The sequence below is a fragment of the Desmodus rotundus genome, chromosome 3, assembly GCF_022682495.2.
Source record: "Desmodus rotundus isolate HL8 chromosome 3, HLdesRot8A.1, whole genome shotgun sequence".
Classification (NCBI taxonomy): domain Eukaryota; kingdom Metazoa; phylum Chordata; class Mammalia; order Chiroptera; family Phyllostomidae; genus Desmodus; species Desmodus rotundus.
In genome coordinates, this window is record NC_071389.1 from 119804315 (window position 1) to 119830400 (window position 26086).

Genomic DNA, 26086 nt, shown 5'->3' on the forward strand with positions numbered 1-26086 from the left:
GGAAGGAGGGAGGGTGATGAATGGAGGGGGATCCTCTCATGTTTCACAGATGTTGATTTCAAGTTTCCACCTGGTTATAGCCCTGGGGGCCTGAGCATAAAGATACAAGTCAAAACAGAGAGACACACAGACAGAACTAAGAGCGTCCAGCAAGGGAATTACACAAACTCAAAAAAAAAAAAAAAAAAAAAAAAGCCTTTCAGTAGCTAAATGGATGACTTTCCTTGTACTTGCACTGTTTTTTTTTCTGTTACTGAAATTTGGAAAGAGCCATAGACTTTGCCTCTTCAGAGTCCTACATTACATAAAAGTATAGCCACGAAATAATTGTTTTCATAGGCAGGCTGAATTTAATTGTGACCAACTTCTAGTATATGTGTGCTCAATTAAAAAAAAACCTGGTAGACAACAAGAAGGATTTTAAACTATGAGTAATAAAAGTAATAAATGATGTGCTTCTCATATAAAACCATGGCTTTCTTCCAGGACACTAGAAACACATTCAAAATATATAGGAAACCTCCACAGCATAGTACTTAAATTTGCACAAACAGCCTAAGGCAAGTAAGTATCCGAATGAGCATTTTCACATAAGGCTATTCATTTATTTTCAAAGACCACATTTAAAATAACTACAAGATTCATTTCATTCCATTTACTGGATTTACACATCCCAAAAGCAAGAAAAAATGTCCTTTCAGATATAATAAATGTTCCTTGTAAACAAGACTAGAAACGGTGGGTAGTGGAGTGGGATGGGGGTGGGGAAACAAACCCTTTAGTTACAATATTTTGGGAAATGAATCGACACAATAAAGCAAATTTTAAGTCAAGTTCCTTCACTATACTACATAAGCAGTTTAGAATCTTAAGCAGATGTAAAAGGAATAAAGCAAATGGGGAGAAAAAAAGGCCAATAAAAATTCTGGCTACAATACAAGAGACATATCATTACCATATGATCTAATGTGGGTGTCAGCTGGGTAGTAGTGTTCATTGAGGGAAACCTTATTTTTTATCTGGGCTATGGAGTAGAAGCAGGAGATTTTCAACCTAGTGACAGGCACAGAGCAGCACCTACCCCCTCCTCCTTTCCACACCTGCAAACTCTTTTGCTTGGGCTGAATATTTAGTGTAATTACATCTCAGCTTTGAGGGCTCCTGTGGCAAATCCCTGGATTAAAAGGTACGGTTTTCAATAATTGTCCTGAACTCTGCTACAAACTAATAAAACTTTGATCAAGTTGAGAGATTATTTGGTGAGAAAAAGAAAAGAAAAAGTAACTGTGGTAAACTTTTTAAAATCTTTATGCAGCATTTTAAAAAAGTAGTGTTGAAAATGGAAGTAAATACTTGGTTAAATTGATTAAATGCATTGTTTTAGTTCTTTCTCTCTGTTCTTGCAGGAAAAAAGGATGCTTATTAAAATCTGTGACCTAACAACATGACTATGTTTATATATTTGTATTTGTACTGATGAAATGTTTAGCTGCTTACAATGTATTTGTAGAAAAGTATCATAGACTAGCATATTATTCATCGTTCCATTATATTGCATTACATAGTTAAGGATGTACTTCCTTCCTGAATTCTTGTATATTTTAAGAACTTTTAAAACCTAAGAGAAGTGAACCCTGGTCATTAGTTGTAGAAGTCTAGTGTACATTTCTACAACCTAGAAAAGATAAAAATTATCACCAGAGAGGTGAAAATAAACATTGAAAACATTTATGCTGATGCTTAAAGACCTAACTAAAATATCAGATTTAGCTACAAAATTCCTCAAATGTAAAGCAGCGATCCTGCCAGTATTTTCAATGCAAATGGAAATTTTTATACGGTACATTCCCTATGAGATGATGGTGTAGGTTATTTTTCTTTCTAATTGCAAAACAGGGCAACATGATGCCCACTTGTTCAGTGGGTTCCTGGTGATGTAAATACCTGTGGTTTTTTCCTTCCAATTGCTATTTTGACCAGAAAAAGAACCAAATGCCTCCTCTAGTAGCTCTTATTTATGGATAAATACAGTTTTACTGTTTATTTTTAAATTATTTCTTTTATTATTGAGGCTTTTTAAAGTCACCTAGTGCTGGGGTATTTTGATTTTGCTCTGCATTTATAGCTTCATTTGTCTCAGGAGGGTTAAATTTTGGCTTTGAAAGTCTCTCCAAAGTCAGAAATGACATCACACAAATGTTGATCTGAATTAAAAAATTAATTTACTGGGCTGAAGTAGTTTAAGGAACCAGAGATTGTTATTTTTGATAAAATACTTATAAACTGTGGCAAGATTGTGTGCTTTAATGAACTAGTGACATTATTCTTAGCAATTAGCATTTAGGAAAGAGTCATACATTTAAGAGTACTTAAACCATTTTAATGAAATTAAAAAAAAAACACTGTGATCTCAGGAATAGCCTGCCTGGTCTCTACATGGGCAGCTGTTACTTTTTGTTTATTTTCCTGATTTCTTCAGGAAGGAAGGAGATGATTAAAGAAATCATTAGTATCAACTGCCCACATTAATTGTTTTAAGATGCTGAGTTTCAAGTATTATGGCATCAATTTAAAAGAAGTTTGTGGAGGAATTGGTACAAAGTTTCTGGACATGTTAGTATTTATTCCCCAGGACAATCAGAGTTAAAATTCACACACACACACACACACACACACACACACACTGAAGGAATGGCACCTATAAGCTGCCTGTTTGCATTCAGCTCCGACTAAAAAGAATGTTGTGTAGAGAACTTGCACCATTTTAACAAGAATAAATAAGTATAAATGATAATATTTCCTTGAACTTATAGCTCAACATTTCCTTTTGTGGGTTTGTGAAACAACCAGGAACTTTGTGTTCTGGAGAAAAGATCAAAAAGTGACATTTGCATTAATTCTAGTTGCTATTTATTAAATCTGCAATTACTTTGCTACATTTTTCTTCTAAAATTGTGAGGCATTAGATATGCAAGGCTAGCAGACTGCGGTAAACCATAAACTTTGCATTTTAATGTGAAACAGACACAAAACCCTTCCCTTACATCCAATCCAAGGGAACACTGCCAAACAATAGGGTCTCCATTAAAAGGCCATGCAGCAACTGAGTGGGAACGGGCTCCTAGGGAAAACCTGATCCTAGACTTAAAGAGACAGAGTGAATAACAATCTTAGTAGCATTTTTAAAATAAAATCTACAAGCCCATATTTTATATATGCCGCATTACATATACTTCAGTAATAAATATAAACTAAGAAACAGAAGTATAAAAATTGAAAAATATTTATTTCCTCTCTAGTGGATCTAGGCAAAAATTTCCTGAAGATACATTAGGGTTAGGGCATGCAAAGATTTGTTTGCTTATTTGTTTATGCTACAATCGGATAATGACTCCGACCAATTATTAATTCTATATATAAATGTGCAGCTTTAATTTGGATTCTTATACATGTAACATTCAAAATAGAGATGATGGGACTAAAGATAATATGTGCGGTATGTTTTGGGAATACTTAGAAGAGTTTCAATGCAATTTTTAATGTATCAATTCAGGAATAGACTCCTTGTTCTCTATATGATCTCTACTAATGTTTTGTTATTCAGATTTAGTAAGATTTCATTAGTCAATTTTATTTAGTTCACTTCAACCAACTAAACACCGATTTAGCAACATAGATGTACATAAGTATTTAATGAATGAATTGACAAATATTGTATGGATTCGTCAAAAGTGTACTTTCTCTGTTTGTTTACAAATAGCCCTATAGGTAAAATGAAATCCTGTGTATTATATAAAAACCATTTAGGATTTTCCATATGTGTTTATTGATTCATTTGAAATGATCAGTGTGAAAAACTATCCAACAGAAAATTTTTAAGTCAGTCAGTCAGTCTTGCTTCTACCAAGCTGAGGTATTCAATTCAATATCTTTCTTATGCTAGAAATTTGATATTGAAAAAATATAATTTGTGTTTAAAAAATTAAACTGCTTGCTTAGCACATATTGAATAACTCATGTTAATAAACTGATGGTTGATATGGTCATTTATGTGCAAAACATTGTGCAAGGCTGGGTAGAAAACAAAGAATAATAAGGCACGCCCTGAAGGAGTGCATCTTCTAGTGGGGGGTTCCCGGGTAGACGAAGCACGCAAAACAAATTACAATAAAATGTGGTAAGTTCTTTAAAAGAAGTAACAGCAACAAACTTTGGGAGCACAGAAGAGGGAGAAAGCAGCACCCTGACTGGATGAGCCAGGGAAAACACAGGGGAAGCCCATTATCTCATTTAATCTTTACAACACTCTTACAAGGTAGGTACTTTAAGTAGCAATTAGCTTTGAGGGTCAAGGTTGGGGTGGGGAGTGGGAGTGAAGAGCAAATGGAGAGAAATATGGCTAGAATATCAGCTGGTACCAAATTATGAATGGCCTTACATTGTACCACAGGGAATGTAAACCTTATTGGCAAACCATGGAGGTTACCAAAGGGTTTCCAATAGAAGAGGAATATAATTAAATTGAATTTTTAGAAGATGACTTGGGCAGCAGAGTGCAATATGGCCAGGTGTAGAGGGAATATTGAAGGCAGATACCATGTGGCAGCTTTTACCATAGTTTCAGGAGTTGAGAAGGGCCTGGACCAAGATAAATACAGTAGGATGCAGAGATGAGATTGGCTTCCAGAGATATCTCTGAAGCAGGAATCAGAGATCTTTGAGGTGTATAGACAAAATTTATTTGACTGTGGCATGGCTTGTGTTGAGTGAGCACTGAGAATTTCAACGTGATTTATCCATAACAATTTTGTAAATGATGTGAGTATATATGTTGCCTTAATTCAGACATTCAAAAGAAGCAGATTTAAATAATATTCAAATTTTACTTCATAAGTAAATAGCCATGAAAATTAGTCTATAATGTACCTTATCACCTTTTAAATATATTTGTAGTGCTCTGCTTCCTAACGATAAATTATATGTATATAATTCAAGTTATATACATATAACTTTTCTCTATGCTCATCTGCTCTGCTATGAGGTGTTACAAACTAGGCAACACCAGTCTTCTAAACCTTTTGTTTGTTTCCTAGGTTCCTGGGTTGTGAAAATACATGAAATAAATCATGAAGGCAACCCTCATCTTCCTCCTGCTTGCTCAAGTTTCCTGGGCTGGACCGTTTCAACAGCGAAGCATATTTGACTTCTCTGAGCTCTTGCCAGCAGATGAGGCTTCTGGTGCAGGCCTTGACGACCACACTCCTGAGGACCCTGAGCTCATCGGCCCAGTGTGTCCCTTCCGCTGCCAGTGCCACCTGCGAGTCGTCCAGTGTTCTGATTTGGGTGAGTGGAGTGCAGGCTCTTTTTACCCACCTTGTTTGTCGTATTCTGGGAATGGCTTCTCTGGGAGGTTAGCACTTTCAGTTTTAATCTCTGCATTTCCAAATGTGAGAGACAGTGCCACCTAATGAGAAGTAAAGGAAGCAAAGTAGGATAGAAAGAAATAGCTTAAAGGTTAAGAGACATTTTTTTTCTTTTTCTTTTTCTGTAAATCACAGCTCTATCACTTTGCAATCTTGGACAAATCACTTTAAAAAAACTTTTTTCAAGTCTCATGGTCCCTCTTCTATAAAGTAAAATTTTAAACAAAACACTTTATCTTACATTCTGTGATTCCAGAGTGATACTTTATTTTAAGTTGATGATTTTTTAAATGAAACTTAGATAGTAAGAAAACCTGAGCAATCTCCCTATGCTTGGCTTAGTCCATACAACAGAGTTCAAAGATTACTGGACTGTAAAGTATGCAGAGTTATCAGAAGCAAAACAAGTGAACTTTGAAAATAAAAAAAAATTATCCTTCAAATACCAAAATACTCCCTTAATCTCTGGGTCTTATCTTTGCCTTCATTGTTGATATTTTGTATTCTAGCTGTTTATATTCTTTAGAAAGTTTCAAACTAACTCTTTATAAGGCATGGTGTAAATATTCAATATAATCACAGAGCCCATATATTTAGCCCAACATTGTAAATACAGTTTGATTTATCATCTTTCAAGACAAATGTGGCCTGGGAATTTCAAGAGCAACATACCCTGAAGATAAATCTCTACAAGTTTAGAAGTCCCAGCACATGGGCCAAAAGGGAATGAATTAAGTTTACACGGCAGCTGATTCGTACTCCTCTTTTCTTTTGGTACATTTTGTTAGTGGAAAGGAAAAAGAAAAACGCCCCCAATGAATGACTCTACCATGGTGTATTTCCTTGTGGAAGAAACCCATAGCATAGTGGGACATTTTCAGAAGCCCTATATTCATTCAAAAAATGCTTTCTAGCAGGATTTTGCAGGAAAAAAAATGCCACTGACTTCTACAGTTGAAATAAATTAAATACAGAAACCCAGGAAAACATAAAACATGTTCAATAATAACTGAAAACCAAACCAGTTTCTTCAGTATTGACATACATTGCATAGCTTTTTGAAGCCCAAATAAGTGTATAGAAAACATATAGAAAGGTTGTAAAAAGACTGTAAGAGAATTCTACTAGATTCATTCATTCATTCATTCATCAAATATATTGAGAGTCCACAATGGGCTGGACCTATGCTAGGCCCTGGGGAGAAAGGAGTGAGAAAGACACGTGTGGTCCCTGTTCCTGTGAGTCTGGTACTCTACTGGTGATTTTGTTTGTTTGTTTGTTTGTTTTTTAACTTTTGACTTTTGTAATCATTACCAGGGAGATTAGATTACTATCAATTCAAAAGAAACTTCTATAAGCATCTAGAGATTATGTGCATTATGGGTTTAGGCAGAAAAAACAATGAGGTTGGAACTATCTGGACAAAAGCATCATCATTTGAAAGATATACTGGTGGTCAACTTTTTCTGGCATTACTAAAATGGCTGAGTTCCCAAGAAAAGTGATGCAAGTTAAATTTCACTTTGTCTCTGAACAAGGTTAAAAGACTTCATGATTATTCCCACCACATATTATCAACGATGAAAGGTTAATGTTTTTGAAGAATGAAGACTTGTCCAGTCACTTCACTTAATTTTATTTTCCCATAAATAGTTTTACTATTTGCATGATAAATGGTCCACAAAGCTTGGCTCTGATAAAATCGTTAGAACAGTCGTCCAATTGTCTATCACGGAAAAGGCCCACGCCTACTGCACAAAAGTGCACAGAAAAGTGTAGTGTTCCAAGGACACATCAAGGGTTGTTGACTTGGGGGTCTCATGACAGTTTTGTTGCTGTTGTTGTTGTTTTGTTTATTTTCTTATTTTTAGATGAAAATGCTTTCTGTTACTTTGGTCCACAGGCCAGCACTCAGTCCACTGAGCCACACCAGCCAGGGCAATGTTGTCTTATTTCTAAGGGCCCAGAGTGTGCATCATTCCTTCAGCTTTTAAAAAGGATTTTATTTACTTATTTTTAGAGAGACAGTAAGGGAGGGAGAGAGATACACCCATCAGTTGCCTCTCATACACTGGGGACCTGACCCACAACCCAGACATGTGCCCTGACTGGGAATCGAACCAGTGACCCATCAGTTTGCAGGTCAGCACTCAGTCCAGTGAGCCACACCAACCAGGGCTCATTCCTTTACTATACATAGTTTTACTGACTCACAAAAAAGAATTAGCTAAAATTGTAATAATGATCTGTCCTGGGGAGCCATATTTAGCCAGGAGAACTGAGTTCTAAGGAGCAATGGGCTCATCCAAGTTAATTTTAGTCCTTATTACTGCACGGATGCATATCTAAATATTTAAATATGTTATCAGAAGTGTTGGTCAGATATTCCTAAGACAGCAAATACATTTCTTTTAAAAAATTGTTTTTATTTTTCAATTACAATTGACATTCAATGTTACATTAGTTTCAGGTATACAGCATAGTGGGAAGACATTTATTGTATATAACTTAAAAGTGAAGAAAATACATTTCTTAAAAGGAAGAGCAATCCACATATACATGCCTTTACAAAAACACTCAATTCACATTTTCAACTACTATCTAATTCTTGATCATTTTAGGATTCTGGCTAGCTGTTCAGAGCCTTGATATATTTATCTTCAGAAAAAAGCACAGTCAGTCTTGGAAAGCTCATTGTATGTCTGAGCTCCCTGACTCAGAGTAGAGGCTCAAAACCTTGTTTCTCTATGATGATTATATGGAGTAAAAGTAGAGAAAAGCAAGGGAGAAGTGGGCAAACTCATTCATATAAAGGCAATTCAGTTTTAAGTTCTCTAGTGATCTGAACATGGAGTTTGTATTATAGTAAAGAAAAAACTGCTGAGCACATTGGGACAAGAAGTGTAACTGTTTTAGTACCTGTAGAACATGCGCCTATAAAAATGGGTTTTTAAAGTAGTGATAACCAAGCGTGACAAACTTGACTTAGGAATCCTCAGTCCATGAAGATAGGGACAACTCTAGACATAACACTGAAAAAGTCCTGTTACAGCAACGTGAAGTATTTGGTTCAAAACTAAGTGGTGACCACATGTTTTTCTTGTTTACGTACTGCTCATTCCAATAATGGACTCTCAGCCAACATTGAAGCAATAAACTCCTAAACGAGAAAAAAAAAGAATTGTAAATGCTTATCTGTATCAAAGGCTAATGTTTTTTCCAAGGTTATTTTTGGCAGAGCTTTTAATTAGCAGAGAGAAGCTACAGCGTTAAAGGACAAGGTCCTTTGTCAATTTGTCTAAACAATGTTTAATATAAAAAAATTGTTAATTAAAATGTTTGACTATATTTGCCACTGAGTTCTGACCAAGTTAAACAACATCAGCTCTTTAAACAGCTCTTTTAACGCTAAGAAGTAAAAATTGTGACAGTAGAACTGAATAATTACTCAATAGGAAAATTTGAGACCTTCAGGAGGATACACTTACTGTTTAGGTTTCTAGTTATAATTTATAAGAATTGCAATATATTATGTTTTCCTAGAGCATGGCACATTGAGCAAGTAAACATATGTCTTAACCTGTTGGAGGAAGTAATGAATTCTCTGTACACATTGGCCAGATTTTTTTAGCTAAAAGTGTAGCGATTTAGCTTGTAATTTGAGCCAGATTTTTATGAGGTCTATATCTTCTTTCTTTACTATCCTATTAAAACATAAAACAATTCACTCCTAATTATAGCATTTATAAAAATAATAATATAAAAATAAATGTAGGAACAGCAAATTCAGAAATCTGTGGGTTACTTTAAAATAATAAACTCACAATGCAACTCATTCTTATCCAATCTTTTGAAAACACCCAAATGCCCTAATGGTGGTCCGTGACTATCTCTCTGTTTCATGTAATTAGTGTCTTGAAGAAAGACAGTCCCCCGCACTTGTGTGCTCTTTGAGTTAGCCATTCATCTGTGGGTCAGCTGTCCAGTGGCATTATTTGGTTATGATTTTCATTGTATGGATAAGGGGCAGATCAGCGCTGACAGATGAAATAAGTGTAAGCATTGCATTTTTTACTACTTGTCCAACTTAAAGTAATAGTTATTGATACATTTCTTATACACAAGATTCAAAAGAACTGAAATATCTTTTAAAATTATTTAGTCACGTAAAGAACTTGGGTTATGCAGTTCAACAGCTATGAACTCAAGTCCTGATTTACCAGTCATTACCTTTAATGTTGAAACATTCAAAATCTGTTTTCTCATTTGTTACATGGGGCTATATCTTCATTAGGTAAGAATAAAAAATACTTTAAAATGTTTACCATAATAACTGTTACATTCAGTTTACCATTTCAGGTAAAGTTGGCTAATAATATGAGGTTGTTTATGATATGTTCTTTTATTTTTCTTTGAAATTGAGAATCTTTAATAAGTATGTGTTTTGTCAAGGTGGTATAAAATAGCATCTTCTTTCACCTTCACCCTACAGAAGGCCACATCACCTCCAATGTAAATAGATGAGTTAGAAAATTGTGCAACTATTCAACAAATCGTGTCCTCCAAACACTATTCCTTTGAACAAAAGGGACTTGGTTGAGTGAAGAACAATGAAGCACTATGCTATTTTATAATCATAAAGGATTCATATCCACATACTTAGCCCTGTAGAAATGATGTCAGAAGATGGAAGGTTTTGTTTTGCCATGTAAAATCATAATAAATAAATACTGTTCTTATAATGCACCTCCTACTGCAAAGGACATTTTAATTAAAAAGAAAAAACCTCAGGGAAAAATGTATAACCTGTTAAGCTGCAAAGAGTTAGTTTTCTTCTCTTTAATCATTTTCTCACCTGTTGAAAATTTTGTTAGTGGTCACAGCTTGGGACAAATTATAGTACAGCTTGCCCCTTGTCTGGGAAAATTAGTGTACCAGAAGCAAGCCTGGTATATAAGGTAAATGGGCTGTTAGACTTCCAGGACATCAACCCAGGAGAATAATTAGGGCTATTTTGTAAAGGAGTAGAGAGAATGCTGGAAGCTCAGTTGCTTTCATGCTGATCTCTAGTGCTGTAGCAGCAAGGATGTGGGGTGACTCTCCTTAGGAGTTTAGATGCATCAAAAGGGCCCACTCCAAGATGTGGTATAGGAAAGATACTGTGCACAGAGCATGCCCAGTGGGTTTCTGAAGTTAGTGTTGGAAGAGGCAAAGTATGGCAGATCTTCAGATGAAGCAAGAGGAATGCCCACGAGTAACCCAGGTAACCGACGATCTTGACTTAAAGGGTTAAAGATGGGTGGGAGGAAGAAGAGAGGAGTTAGAACCAGAGGAAGCTTCCTTCTCCTTGACCTGACTGAGAACTGATACATGCTTAGTCTCCTTCTCAGTCCCAGGAGGGGAGACAGGCAGCTGTGTGGGATCAAGCTGCGTTAGACTGCAGCTGTGGTGCCTTCTCCTCTGTGGTGTGTTACTGGCTCCAGAGGATGGGAACGGGTTAGCCAGAACTTCAGTTCCCTGGGTAAAAGAGGAAATGCAGAGACCTTTTAATTTTAACTTTTCTTCTTCAAAAAAAGTGGCAAGATTATACGTTTCCTTGAAAATAAGGATAAAGAAGAATTAAACCAGTTTGCACTTGAGTCTTAATGAAAGGAGGAAGCCTTGCAGCAGTTACACTGTAATACTCAAGACTATGTTAACCCTGAACTGCGACTGTGGATTGTTTTGAGGCAACTTCTGGGCTTGTCAACTTCTGTGTCTTCATTGTAATACACAGTTGTTTTGATTATTCCCTAGCAATCAATGATATGTAAAATTGTTATTCACTATCTTTTTATTTCCTGTTTAAACATCTCCTTTCTCCACCAGAATGGAAGCATGCCAATAATTTAGTTGTAGACCCTCTATTCAACTAATGCCCTATGCTTGGTAGGCTGTCATACATTGATAAACACTTGGAGAACGAATAAACGAACAAATGTAGGCTTAGTCTATGGATGAGTGCATAATTCTGCAATATTCTTGATTCTGTGAAGCGGGAAATAGGAGGGATCAGGTCTGGCTGGGAAGTAGTTGTCATGTAGCTGTGGCTCACTTTTTCTTATTTTCTTTGAGAACGACCTCACAAGGAAGCTTACATCTTCCTTGAGTTTATTTGGAAATATGATCCAATTAAAGAGGGAATCTTCTATTTCTCCAACCTAGTCTGACTACCACTACAGTCAAATTGCCACTTTTAGGAGGGAAAGAGGGAAACATGCATGCCTTGAGCAGAAAGGTATTTTGATGGGGCTGGACGTCTACATATTGTTCTGGTTATATGCCCAAAACTGAAATGTATCACCATGATCCTAATTATTAAATTGAAAACAGAATTACAAAAACACTGTTGGGAATCAATAAGGACGAATGGAGGAGTTTGGATCGCGGCCACAAGGCAGAGGGGGAAAAGCATGTTAGGGGTCAGCCTGGCCTTCGTCCAGCATAGTGTTTAGCAGGTTGCTGACTCTGGCTAACAGAACACTGCTAGTCATCACTGGGACAACTACAGAGAAAATAAAATTATTTTTACTAATAAGCCTTTATTTCAGAAATGATTTTCCACTAATGTCTTTAGACTTTTATTTAATAAATAGCCCTACTTTAAAGATGATAAAGTTCCTTTTTACAGAATTTGGGAGAGCAAATAAATAATTCAGAAAAGCCTTAGAAATAACTGTATTTTAATGGAAACTGTAGGATTATATTGAAGTATTCTTACTGAAAAATAATTAATTTTAACTCTATTCCTTTTACTATTGCTGAATAAATATTACCTCAAAACTTGGCAACTTAAAAATATAATTTTCATTATGATTTTAGGTATGGGAGTATTGAGCAGTGCTTAGAATGGCTGTTCTCACTGGAGGTCTCTCAGGAGTCTGTAGGCAGGCACTGGCTGTGGCCCTAGCTGTGGGGTTGCTAGCCTAAGCTAGACAGACCCCCAGGAAAGACAGCTCAATCTCATGACTGGCAGCTGGTGCTGCTGTTGCCTAAGAGCTCTGCTTCCCGTCATCTGGAGTGTCTCAGGTGGCGTCTCCAGCGTGGTGATCTCAGCACAGACAGAATTCCTTCTTACATAGCCTCTGGCTGCCCCCAGAGCAAGCATCCCAGAGGAATGGATATCAGCTGGACAGCTGTTTCTGAGCTAGCGTCAAAAGTCATGCTGGGTTACTTCCACCACATCAGTTCATAGAGTCATTAGGAGGCCAGGCCAGACTGGAAGGAGGCAAATTTGACTCCATTTCCTGATGGGGGTGGGACAAGTTTGTATTGAGTAAGAGCATATTGGGTGGCAGATAGGATTAGTATCATCTTTGAAAAATGCAATTATCTACACAATCACTTAGATTATATACATTTCTTGACAAAAAATAAAGAATACCTGAATATAAATAAAGACTAATACTTTACAGATGTCCAAGAGAGTAGAGGATTTACTCCCATTAAAGTAGGATTACATTGACCATGAACAGCTTTTAGTAGATCTCATTATTAGTTGGGAGCATAGGTTTATGAAACTGAGGGGTTATCATCCAACAGTGGAGCTTGGTAGATAAGCTCACCGAAGGTTCTAAACTTCCTGAGAACAATGATAAATGCAGCAAGACAATGAACTGACTGACAACAAAAACCCACCCAGTATCAAGAGCTTGAGATAAAAATCTGTGTGTGGCATACCTTCAAAAGACATTTCAACCTCCAGATAATATGCATTACAATCGTATCATGCAGACAGAAAAAAGAAAACACTTGTTACCGACATACAGAGTAAAGTCAGCAGTTTCCTTATTGAAGATATTTGTAGGTACCAATAATTGGGACCGCGCTATGCACTGTGGTAAGGAATTATTTTGTAGAACAGTTTATTGAGTTCTCAGAAAAATTCTGTGAAAGATGCAGGAAAATTAAGGCACAGAGAGTTTAAGCAAATTTCCCAGTGATCTTAAGGATCAAGAAGAGGACCGGAGTTAAAATTCCAATAACAATCTTATAAAAAGGTGTGAGAACATTTGTAAATATGCAGCGTTTACAAAATGAGAGGCAGTTGTGCATCCATCACCAAGCTTCACCAAGTATCGCTAGTGCCAGTATTTTCCTCTGTACCCCCACGACTTTCCCCCTCCCATGTTATTTTGAAGCACATTTCAGACATCATATCATTTTATCCCACAAATATATCAAATCCCACAAATATTTCTCAGAAAGTTTAAAACTCATATAACACAATCACAACAACCAGATCATATCCCAAACTAAAAACAATTTTTTATTTTGCTACTTTCTTTATTTTTTCTTCATTTTTACTTTGACATTACTACACATGTCCCCACTTTTGAAATACTATCAAATATTCATCCAATGTATAGATTTCCAATCTTATAAATGTTATAGATATTTTATTTTACAGTTTATTTGTATGAATCAGAGTCCAAATGCAGTACATACATTGCAATTATTTAAATGGCTCTTATGTCTCTTTTAAACCACAGTTTCACCAACATTTCTTCATTTTTCCATGCAATTTATATATTGAAGAAATTGGGATTTTGTTGAATCCATTTTTTAGTAGATTTAGCATGTTCCTTTGACCTCTATATATTTTTTGTAAATTGGGACTTAAATCTTGAGGCTTAACCAGATTCAGGATTCATTGTCTCTTTGTTTGTGTGTGTGTCTGTGTGTGTTTGACAACACTAATCCATAACTGAGGATCTGTTTCTCCTTCCACATGCTGCAATCACTCCCTCCCCCACAAGAAATTTGAGAAATATGTGTCATTCAAAGAAACTACCACCACAGGATCAGTCACCATGTGGGACAGAAAAGGCAGGCGTCTTCAGACCCATAGGTGACCAAAGTTTCCTCACAAATATATCAGACACATAAGAAGGCGAGAGCAATTTTTAGGTACAGATATTGGGGATGATATGTTTGATAATAGCATTTATTTCTAAAATGTTCTTGGACAACCAAGAATCAGAAGGAAAATTATGACTATTATTGTTACTTGTACCCTAATACTTCTCATGAAAGCAGGATGTGAAGAGATGATTGTAACAAAACATTAGCGGAAAAGCCTTTGAAGCTTATCCGGAATGTTCACCATGGGAGAGCAGGGCAGACTAGGATTTCACAATTCATCAATCAAAACTCTACATCCTGTGTGTAAAGTGGTAAGATTAAAGCTCTGATGGAGGATAGTAATTTGTCCTTGCTTAACCAGAACTTTCGGAAAAGAAAGAAACCTAAAATGAAGTATTACATCAGAAGCTTATACATAAAGGAGTTTGCAGGGCGGGGATCATCATTATCTGGGTTGGCTAGGATGAATATTACAAGGGAGGAAAATGAGTGTGCCTTACAAGATTGTTAGAATGGAAGCAAAAGGAAATGAGTGGGTGACATATTCCATACACATAAGTTATATGAAGAAAAAGAGTAGCTAAAAATAAGCACAGTATGTTCAAGAGAAATTGTTGATTGGCATCTTTAAAAACATTCAGAACATTTATATGCATAAATGGCACATTGGGTTGTTCCGGAATGAGGACACATAACATCTTGGTCTTGGTCTAGGGTAGCTATGAGGTACCTCAGATACACCATTCAACTTCTGGTTTTTTACTTATAACAAGAGATTGTTGGACTAGCTTAGAAGTTCCTGATTTCTTGGACAAGTAAAGTTCTTTTGAATGTTGAACAAGTTAATTTTTTATTAAAGTAAAAAATCCAACAAAATAACAAAAACCTGCTACCTGCTATTAGAATCTTTTTTTTTTTTTAAAGAGGGCATATTTAAAACCAAGGCAGTGTGTGTGCACGTGTCTCTGGTGTGTGTGTTCCACAATTTATATTAAAACTAACCAGATTGCCCTCGTTCTTTTCTGGTTTTGATATAGCCCGATAAGAACCTCCTCATGGAGTCTACCTGGTCAGCATTTGGGAACCATAGACTAGCTGATATTTAATGGTCCTCCCCTTTGTGACATTCTAAGAACTTCCAGCTGGCGTAACCTCCCTATCATACTCTGCCTATAGTCGTCAAGCAACCTAGTTAACCAACACTCCGATGCTCTGCCTAGCCCTTAAATGTGCAGCCATGGTATTGAGTCTGCTGCCAGAACAATTCCAGTTGGGGTACACATAGGTAGAACAGAAAAAAAACCTTTTAGCTGGAAACCAGCAGAATTTTCTTCTGTCTGCATTTTTGTCACCCTGGCTGCTTGAACATGTTCATTCATTAAACCTTTCTAAAAATTATCTGGAAAAATGAAATGCCCATAGTGTCTTACCCATCTCACTGAGTTGCTGTGAGATCAATAAGATAACATATCGATTGTTATTTTTATAAACTGTAAAGCTACATAAACCTTAATAATAGAATAGTGATATATAACATATCCCAAATAGATATGAGTAACTAGAATTTCAGAGAAGATTGTAGGGTTATGATTTTGATCATAAAAATGACTTTCTAAGAACTGAACTACAAAACCCACAAACCTAAAGATGTTTTTATGACAAATCTTCAGAAAAAAAGATTTTAATTCACCCCAAGCATGTCATGTTTTTATAAAATCTAGGATGACAACCTAATCAAAATTGTCAGCTGTCCAAATATATCATTTTTTTCTCTTCACATCTGAAAATTAGTTGGACTTTGCATCGAACAAATGTTAAGAGAGCCACTAGCATTTAAGTCCAACAACATATAAAAGGCCCTGGCTGGTGTGACTCAGTGGACTGAACGCCAGCCTGTGAACCAATATGTGGCTGGTTCGATTCCCAGTCAGGGCACATGCCTGGGTTGCAGGCCAGATCCCCAGTTGGTGGTGCATGAGAGGCAACCACACATTGATGTTTCTCTCCCTCTCTTTCTCCCTCCCTTCCCCCATGTCTAAAAATAAATAAATAAAATCTTTTTTAAAAAAACATATAAAAGTGAACATGAGTGGAAATTAAGACTTTGACAAAGATGCCTATGGAGTAATGATGAAATGTAGGCAGTAACTTCTGTTCAAATGAAAGGAAATATGCCTTTTCTTGGTTGGAGAACAATAATTATCAAAGATTTAGCAGAAGTCTACAAGTCCTACTTGCATGAAATCAGCAAACTGACATTTCTGAAAACAGCAGCAGTCACAACGCAGCACAGTGGAGTCACCCTCCTCCAAGGTGGCTCCTGGCTGCTCTGGTGGCTTGCTGTCCGTCACCGAAAACAGTTCAGTCTCGTCATTTCTCCATGAACTGTTTCTGTGATTTCTTGGAATATAATTTATGCATGTTTAGAATCACCTGTATTCTAATATTCATGTTTAAAGCAGTTGTTGATCAATGAATTGGGATCTAGACTTTTTTTCAGAGCAGGTGATTTCAGATCCATTTTCTGTAATTTTCACGGAAAACATGAAGATAAAATATGGCTACCATGATATTTTACCAGTATGCCCTACTTAAGATTCAAAACTGGAAAGATATCTTCTTCCCAACATTGCAGTTATTATCTACCCTATTGCAACTTTTTTTAAAATTGAAAACTGTACATTGAATTCTATTGTCCATGGTGATGTGGACAATTTTTGTCTTGTTCCAGCTCTATCCCCAGGGCCTAATAAATTGATGGTATCTAGGAGGTATTCAATAAAGCATTGTTGAATAAATGAAAACATGATGGTCAATGCTTCAAGTTCCAGATATGATGGAAAGGTTGAAAAACATTTCTGATTTATGTTATGCAATTTTAAAATGCAGAAACAATCACAGGAGTTTACGTTAATATTGTAGAATCTCAAATTTTGACTAATATCCTTCATCAATATGGAACAAAAAATATAAGAAAGGCAAACAAATATAGATTTAATATTTTTCTCCATTAACATTCAAAATGATTTATTTTAAATGCCATTCTTTTGAATAAAAATAGTTCATCCTTATACTTCTAGTTGAAAAAATATGTTTTAATACCAAAGAATATTTTTATTCAATATGTTTATGTTTATAAACTACAACCATAACTCAGTTATTTAGAGCAAAATTTAATGTGCAGAGGAAATGCTTCACACTGACGATTTTAGACAAGCCCAAAGGTTCTTAGTTCATTCTATTCTAACTAGCCACATATCCATCATTCATAAAATATCAATTAAAATTGATAGTATTTTGGTATTCAATTCAAACTGAAAGAACTCCCAAAAGTTTGGATAAATATTGGCTTGGTTGGAAAAGGTAAAGCAGATATTTTAAATTACAACTAATGTAACTCCTAGAAGAAAATATGCTACTTGTAAAACTTTCATTGCAAGAGTAATTTCTTTGTAAAGACATCCTTTGTGATTCTGTAGTAATGTGTCCCTTCTCACTGACTCAACACTGCTTTTATTCCCACTGTAGGTCTGGACAAAGTACCCAAAGATCTTCCCCCTGACACCACACTGCTGGACCTGCAAAACAACAAAATAACTGAAATCAAAGATGGGGACTTTAAGGACCTGAAGAATCTTCATGTAAGAATTTTTTTTTAATTTTTGAGTTGTAACAAGATCTGACTCAAAGTATTTTTCAAAACAAAAGTTAGGTAAGGCCAGGAATGCTATATAGTAATTAATAAGCACCTAAGTTTTTATTCAATTCTCTTCTTAGGAGATGATAGGGAAGCAAATCATCATAGTCATTAACTCCTAAAAATCAGCCAAAATTTTTTACATATACTGCATATATATTTAGTGTTTGTTTCTTAAAATTACTTTGAATCTTAATCTCATGTTTCATGACTAAAAGTCTTTATCTTCCCAATTACATTGTACTTCAGTAATGAAACAAAATGGACCAATTTCAGTATTATTTTATTTCTTTGTTTCTTTTGTTTTCATTTATTCATATTCTAAGAAGTACAAATTACTTTGGAAAGGCTTATAGGTTGACAGCAAGAGAAAAAGGGGTAATATTTATATTTTATTTAGCAAATATAATTCCATCTTCAAATATATATGTATGTATACACACACACATTGCTCTGTAATTTGGGTTATGCATACAGCATTCCTATCTGCATCTGTGTTATTATTATGATTTTCACTTTAATATATGACAACACATCTAGTCTACCAATCAGGATTTCAGCAGAAAGGAGATGGCATTCTCAAAAGGGTTTCATAGAGACATTACTAAAGTGACTCTTCACAAAGGGGTATGAGAACCAAGGTTTGTGAGTCACTCAAGCCCAAAAGGCCTCAAGGAACTAGGGAGCCCCAGAGCCTTGAGAGAGTTGGGAAGCTGTAGTCCTATCTCCTGATTTCCTGCCAGTACCTTCTATGGTTGAACCTAACTGGAGGCCAGAGGACAAAGGCATATGGGTGATGAAGCCACCAGAGCTCAGCTTTCCAGGACACAGGGAAAGGTCAAAAAGGGCAAAGAATGAATATAACTAACTGCGTTTGGGAGAGGTGCACTAAAAATGAGAAATGATCAACCTACTCAAATAGGTTTAAGCTTTGCTAAGGTCGCCTTCTGTAAGTGTAAATGAACTGTCTGTTCACATAGGGCATCTGAATCCCTATAAAGTTTGTTATCTAGTCAGTGCTTCACCTATGATTTCCTACCAAAATATCATTGTGCATTTAGTGTTACCAAGCCAGATTTCAATGTCCAAATAAATACTAAATGTCTCGCTGTCTCTGTATCCTACTCTGATAAGCCTCTCTTAAAATACTGAGTCTTTGGACAAGACATTTTAGGAAGGACATTAACCTTTGAACATCCAAAGAACGGTCATCATGGCTATAAAGAATCTGGAAGTCATGTCTTATAGGAAGGACAGCTGATGCAGGTGTGACTCTCTAAAGTGCACGCAAAACGGGCATGGCTGACACATTTCAAGAGCCACGTTGGGGAAGAGAAATTGAATTTTCTTGCTTCAACTACAAGATGACAGAATTGTCCTATTGACAATTGAGTGGAATTTCAGAGATGCTGACTTTTGTTCAACATTAAAAATAACAACATAAAGAGTTAGAATTTTCAAATAATGTAGAAGATTGCCTAGTGAGCAGAGTGTTTATAAACCTTAAGAGCATTTTTCTATGAGATCTATCTCATTTATGATATAGATCTCATAGAAAAATGCCCTTAAGGTTTAAAAACTTAAAAAACTATTTTCATATTCATTTATTTCTTTTAACTGTTATAAAAATAACAGGAGTTATATAGTAAGAATAAACAATACATAGTAAAATATAAATGTAAAAATATACATGTTTGGCTGCTATATATCAGAATAAGAAATGTGTGTTCAAGGGAAACAACATAATGTAGAGTAGAACAAATTGATCATAATATGCTACAGGGTTCATATAATGAGAACGAGATGTAGTAGTCAACTTTCCCACAGCCAAGATGAGAAAAGCAGTAAACATGTATCCACTAGGAGAATTTTAAAGGGAAGCATATATCTTTTTTTCTTAAGAATTTCAGATTCCCCATGGAACCATTAATTAAAATGATAGCACTTACAAAGTTGTGTACCAATCTATCGAAGGGTCCAGCCGTGTCCTGCTACATATCAGTAGTGCATGTTAAGAGCACCACGTAAGTGAAAAATCAGACATCATTTCACGTCAGGTTACCAGTGAGTGTTTTGAGAAAATATGGGGCAAAGAAGTCTCAGAATATTAACAGAATTTTGAAGAGAAGAGGGTTTTCTGAGCAAGAGGGAAGGAAATGTAGAAGACAATAAGCAGACAAACATAAATAGAAACTGGGTTGGGTAAAAGATTCAGGTTCCAGAACTGTAGAAGATAAGGTTTGAGATAAAAATTTCAAACCATGGCCCCCCGGGGTCCATCTCCACTGGCTGGTTATGGCCCGAGCACCTACCTCACTCTGTGCTTTCCTGTGATTGCTTCCCTGGGAGTGTGCCCACCATGCTACCAGCAGGGTTTGTCTGTGAGTATTTAAACTGTCATTGGAATAAGCTAAAAAGAATAATAATAAAAATGGAATATTATTTGCTTCAATAAACTAAAACATTTTGAAAACTTTATTTTATTTTCATGAGAAAGCTATGTTTTTAAGAAAGGAAAGTTTTCTTCCCCTAATCCCTACTTCCTGTGTATTTATGTGTAATCTGAATAATTTGTTTAAACTCCTCATATCCTGAAATGAGAGGTATCTAGTTTCTATGTTCTCATTAAGTCTGGCATTTGTAATAATGTGTTCTTTATTTTCCACATCTCCATCTAAGTATGTTTTTAGGCAATTATCTTCTTGGCGATCTCTTTATTTCTACTTCAAAGTCACATTGAAAGACGAGAGAGGGAGTTTATTAGAGCTTCCAACTATTCAGAGGATGCTAAATGGCTACTTTTCTCTTAGTCTTTCATTCATGATCATTTCTAGCCTTGTTATTATGCAAATGAACATCATAATTTCAGTCAGGAAAGCCTCACTGGAATGAGAAGGAAGGCGACAAATGAAAATTTAGCAAGGATTAAAATGAAAAGGATTTAACAGAAAAATGACTATTTTTTTCCTCAATAATTTGATCAGTTTACAACTCTCTGGTTTGTTATGAGTGGTACATGTTGTATGAGTAGTTATATGTAGTAGAAAAACTATATACTTATTCTATAAAATAATAGAGAATTGCATGTCAATATTCAATATTTTTTAATTGAAGCTTAAAATCTAGTAAGGAATTTTTAAGTTAAAAATAAAAATTGTCAAAGATTGAATTATAAAAACATTTGCTTAGCAATTACTATATACTAGGCACTGTTCTTAATACCTTATATGTATTAACTCACTTAATTCTCATAACAATTCTTATGAAGTAGACGCTCTTGATAACCCCTTTATACAGATGAGGTCACTCAGTCACTGCGAAATTGAGTTACTCACTAATAGCCACAAAGTCAATAAGAGCCAAAGCTTGAGATCTAAACTTAGGAGCAGTCTGGCTTGAATATGTGTCTGAATAATTTCCTCTAAATTTGGTAGCCACCATAGCGTTCCTTAAAACAGCACCGGGTACAGCGTAAGCTCTGCATAAGTGGCTTTGGAGAAAATTCTATGTTTGAATTCAGGTTTCTATATTTTTTCTTTCAGTTTTATTGAAATATAATTTACCTACATTACTGTATACATGTAAGGTATATACCATAAAGAATTGACTTACGTATATTGAAAAATAATTGCCATGATACGATTAGTTAACATCCATCATCTAAAATATTAAATTGTTTTCCATTATGATGAGAAATTTTAGGATTTACTCTCAGCACTTTCAAATATACCATACAGTAGTGTTAACTATAGTCATCGTGTTGTCCATTGCATCCAAAGCAGTGATTTGTCTTATAACCAAAAGTTTTGTGCCTCTTATCCCTTTCTTGGATGAAGGTGGTGAAGATGCTTTTACTCCTGCCTCCGCCCATTTCTGTTGCTTGTCATCTTCATCACCTCTCCCCGCCTCCCAGGTTGGATCCCTTTTTTCATTAGTTACCTAAGAAATAGGTTGTCCTGATTTTCGAGTCTGTGCTTCAATTTTAGAATAAATGGCACTCAAGGCACTTCTCATCCCCAAGCAACACTTTCTCTTCTAATTCAATTCTCCCGGCCTCTTAGCTAACTGATGATAATCCATTTTCTGCTTGTTTTTCTTTTTTATGTTAGGTGAAGCAGTCTCCAGAAGAACACCTGGAGTTTGCCTTTGACTTTTTCTTCACTCTGGACTTTCTTATTAGCTACTGTAATTAGTCAGTTCTTTCCCATCTCAACATTTTGCCATTGCCTGTTATTGTATAAGTATGCTTTCTTAGATACATATCCCTCTGTATGGAGCTAACACCAACCATCTTTAGCAATACTGTGTATACACCAGTAACTTTCTCATGTGTGAATCTGTTTTAGATGACGTTTTAATTTACATAACCCTTAAAAGTTTACCTTATTATGACCAAAATTTTCAGTTTTATTTTTCAAATCGGTTTTATTCTGAAAGCAGAGATGGTTTTCACTAGACTAGAACTTTAAATAAACAATAATATTTGAAAGGCACTTAGCAAAGAAGCAGTCTATACATTATAATTTTTCATCCTCACAACAACCCCTCTAGGTTATTATTATTCCCACTTTACTGAAAAAATAATTGGAGGCAAATGTCATACTACTCCCGAAATCACCAGCAGTTATTACTTCAACGTGCTCACAGGCCCAGGCATCATCTAGTTATTAACCAGTCAAAGAGGTAATATTTTATTACCTGGAATAGCAGGTAATGAATGCATCCTCAGGTTGATGCTTTATTAATAGCTTTTAGCATTTAACATGAAATAAAATAGATTTTCAAACCATGTTTAATGAATTTAATTATACCAAGATTTCAGAATTTGAGGATCTCCTTTGCATTTAAAATTAAGCTTCTAAGCTGTTGCAAAGGGGGGTGGAGGGGGGAGGGGAGAAAATGCAGACAACTGTAATTGAACAACAATAAAAAAATGTTTAATAAAAAAAGAAAAGAAAAAAATTAAATTAAAGTAAGCGCCCACTATTTTGGGTGTCCTTTAATCATGCAAGTCCTTTGAATCCCTGCCTCTGGCTTATACTAATTTCTTGGGCATTTTGTTAGTATACATTTTCTATGATTTATAAACCCTGATGACTTTTTGAACTTTCTGTACTCTTCATTGGAATAGTTTAGGATTTTGTTTTAATTACCAATGCATAGTTCAGGATTAGATAAAAATCATGTTACTTGTAACAAGTTTTAACTAATTAAATAATGTCAACTACATGAAGATGTACACGGTTTAATTAACCAGCTGTTACTCTAAAAGTTATTCTTTTGCATTCCTGAGACTGGAAGTTGCTGTTACTCTAGTTTCCTTTTTGTCCCTCTGCATTTTCATGTGCACATAGATGTTACTATAGTTGAAAATGCAAGTTTTTAAAAACTTGATAAAGATTATTCTGTTAATTAGGATTACTTGACAAAGAGATTTACAATAATGACCGGTGTGGTTCTGTAGACATACAGGTCATTGGAAGACAATGAGGTAGTCCAAAATAGGTTCAGCAATAGCTATAGAAATGGCAGTAATGAATGATAAGTAATTACCCATATGAGAAGAAGTCAGAACAAGATTTTTAAAAGTTGCCAAAAAATTAATATACTTAGCCATATAAGACCATTATATGCAAAAGGGTCAAGAAAATAGAAGACAATATATTTAGACTCTGAATACCATATTAACTATATCTTTGTTTTCTTAACCAATTACCAAAATGTAATAAAAATGAGAAGTATTGCGATCAGGCAAACCCTTCCCTTCAAAAACTACAGTAAATCATAATAAAATGAACAGAAATTTCTTAAAGCTTTCGAGTGACAAAAAAAATGCGAAATAAAGCAACATGCTACAACATAATAGACTAATTTGGCAAACTTTTGAAACAGATCGCCTAAATTTTTGAGGCTTCAAGAAAATATTCCCGTCTTGCACTGCTGATGAGAGCGTCAGTTGGTGCCGCCCTCTCATGGTGGAGCCCGGGACAGCAGCCAGTGCTGTGGACTGAGAGTTTGGAAAACCGGAGAGTGGGTGGATGCCTTTTCAGGTGTCTTGGGTCACTCCAGTAATTTCAGTTTTTAGGAATATTATATATTGTTTAATATTATATATTGGGTTGGCCAAAAAGATTGTTTAATTTTTTTCAGTATGGTGACTGTGATAATGCTTAGTTGCCATTAACTTCATCCGATACAATTTAGTTAGATTGTATTGTTAACAGCTGTCATATCGGCATGCATTTTTTAAAAACTTATGAAAATTGGTGAATTTTTGTGCAGCCATTTTAGTACTGAAGATGTAAGAAAATGTGCAACATTTTTGGCATATTGTGCTTTATTATTTTAAGAAAGGGGAAAACACAACTGAAACACACACAAAAAAAGATTTGTGCAGTGTATGGAGAAGGTGCTGTGACTGATCGAACGTGTCAAATGTGGTTTGCGAAGTTTCTTGGCACTATTGACATTCTGGCCAAATAACTCTTTGCTGTGGGGCTGTCTTATGCACTGGAAGATGTTTAGCAGCATCCCTGGCCTCTACCCACTAGAAGCCAATAGCAGGAGATAACCGACATACTTAAACTATCCAAACAATAAAGTTATTGGTGACAATTTTTTAAAAATTGTGTCTTATTATATGGAAGAAAATAAAAGGACTTTTTGGCCAACCTGATATAAATAGATATATTTCATTACATTTCCTTCCCTTTTATTCCTGATGTGGAGTTCTTCATACACTTCTTAAAGGAATCACATCTGACTGATATCTACTGATTTCTTACAACTCTGCAGGTTTTTCTGCTAGCTTCATCAATGGGATGAACAGACTACCCCCTCATTTTTAAATGTGTGGAAGGTTTTGGAGTTAAGAGAAGGTTATTTTATTCCCTATCCACAGGCATTGATTCTGGTCAATAACAAAATTAGCAAAATCAGCCCTGGAGCATTTTCACCTTTGGTGAAATTGGAACGACTCTATCTGTCCAAGAATCAGCTGAAGGAATTGCCAGAGAAAATGCCCAAAACTCTGCAGGAACTTCGTGCCCATGAGAACGAGATCACCAAAGTGCGGAAATCTGTGTTCAATGGACTGAACCAGATGATCGTCATAGGTACGGGTATTCTTGTAACTCTGAGACCAGGATTCAAGGTTCACCCTAGGAGATTCCAAGTAAGCTTTAGCTGCAGGAAGGTAAATTACCTAGAACTTACATATCTTAAGCCTAGAAGCCTGGCAGGAGCATGGCCTGGAGAAGTGGGATTTGGAATTTGTGCCTTACTTACTACAGCGTTTCTATTTCTCATCCTCGGGGTTCTGAGAATATAGAGAAAGCTCTAGAGCTGAAGTTACCCTACTGCTTGTCCAACATGCAGGATGTAATTCAGTAGGGCTTAATTAGAGATATGTGAGGGTCCATTTTCATGTGGGAATTGGTTTTATCCGGAACATCTATAAATTATTTGCTTCAAAAAATGTGTTCTAATGTTTTGTACTCTGCATGACAAAATTAGAATTTTATAATTGGCTTACAATTACAAATGTTAGATTCAAATTATGTAACAACATTTTAATGTCTTTTAGGAAAGAAATAGTCCCATAATAAGTATAATATGCAAATACTTGATTTTGTTGATTTCTGGGCAAAGTTGTGTATGTACCTTAAATAATTTTGTTGTTATTGTTTTTGCTACTATTACTCATCCATAAACATTTGTGTACTTTTTTTTTTTGTTATTCGTTTTAGTAAGGGTCATTTTAGTAAGGGTCATTATTACCCCATTTTGCCATCCCTTTGAGGAGCATTACTTTAATTTCTCTTTTGTTTTTCAGTCACGATGTTATTGAACCAAATTTCTGTTTATTCCTTGTTGAGATAAACACTGCTCTGACATGCAGTATCCTGAAATTGACTTCTAAAAGCTCTGTGCTTGCTGCGTTTGCAGAACTGGGCACCAATCCACTGAAGAGCTCCGGAATTGATAATGGAGCCTTCCAGGGAATGAAGAAACTCTCCTACATCCGCATTGCTGACACCGGTATCACCTCCATCCCTGCAGG

The 26086-nt window shown here is 35.6% G+C and overlaps 1 protein-coding gene across 2 annotated transcripts in view; it reads left to right on the forward strand.

Moving 5' to 3' along the window:
• Positions 1-993: 993 nt before the first annotated feature.
• The window catches only part of DCN (decorin), a 42619-nt gene continuing 17526 nt past the window's right edge, over positions 994-26086 (forward strand). The window contains exons 1-5 of one of the 2 annotated variants that reach the window (XM_024571050.4): positions 994-1186; positions 5094-5343; positions 17856-17968; positions 24926-25139; positions 25972-26085. In XM_024571050.4, the coding sequence (XP_024426818.1) occupies positions 5127-5343; positions 17856-17968; positions 24926-25139; positions 25972-26085 (658 nt within the window). In that variant the 5' untranslated portion in view covers positions 994-1186; positions 5094-5126. Of the gene's footprint in view, positions 1187-4146; positions 4316-5093; positions 5344-17855; positions 17969-24925; positions 25140-25971; position 26086 lie in introns of those variants that run through there. The other variant, XM_024571104.4, reaches the window with a different exon arrangement.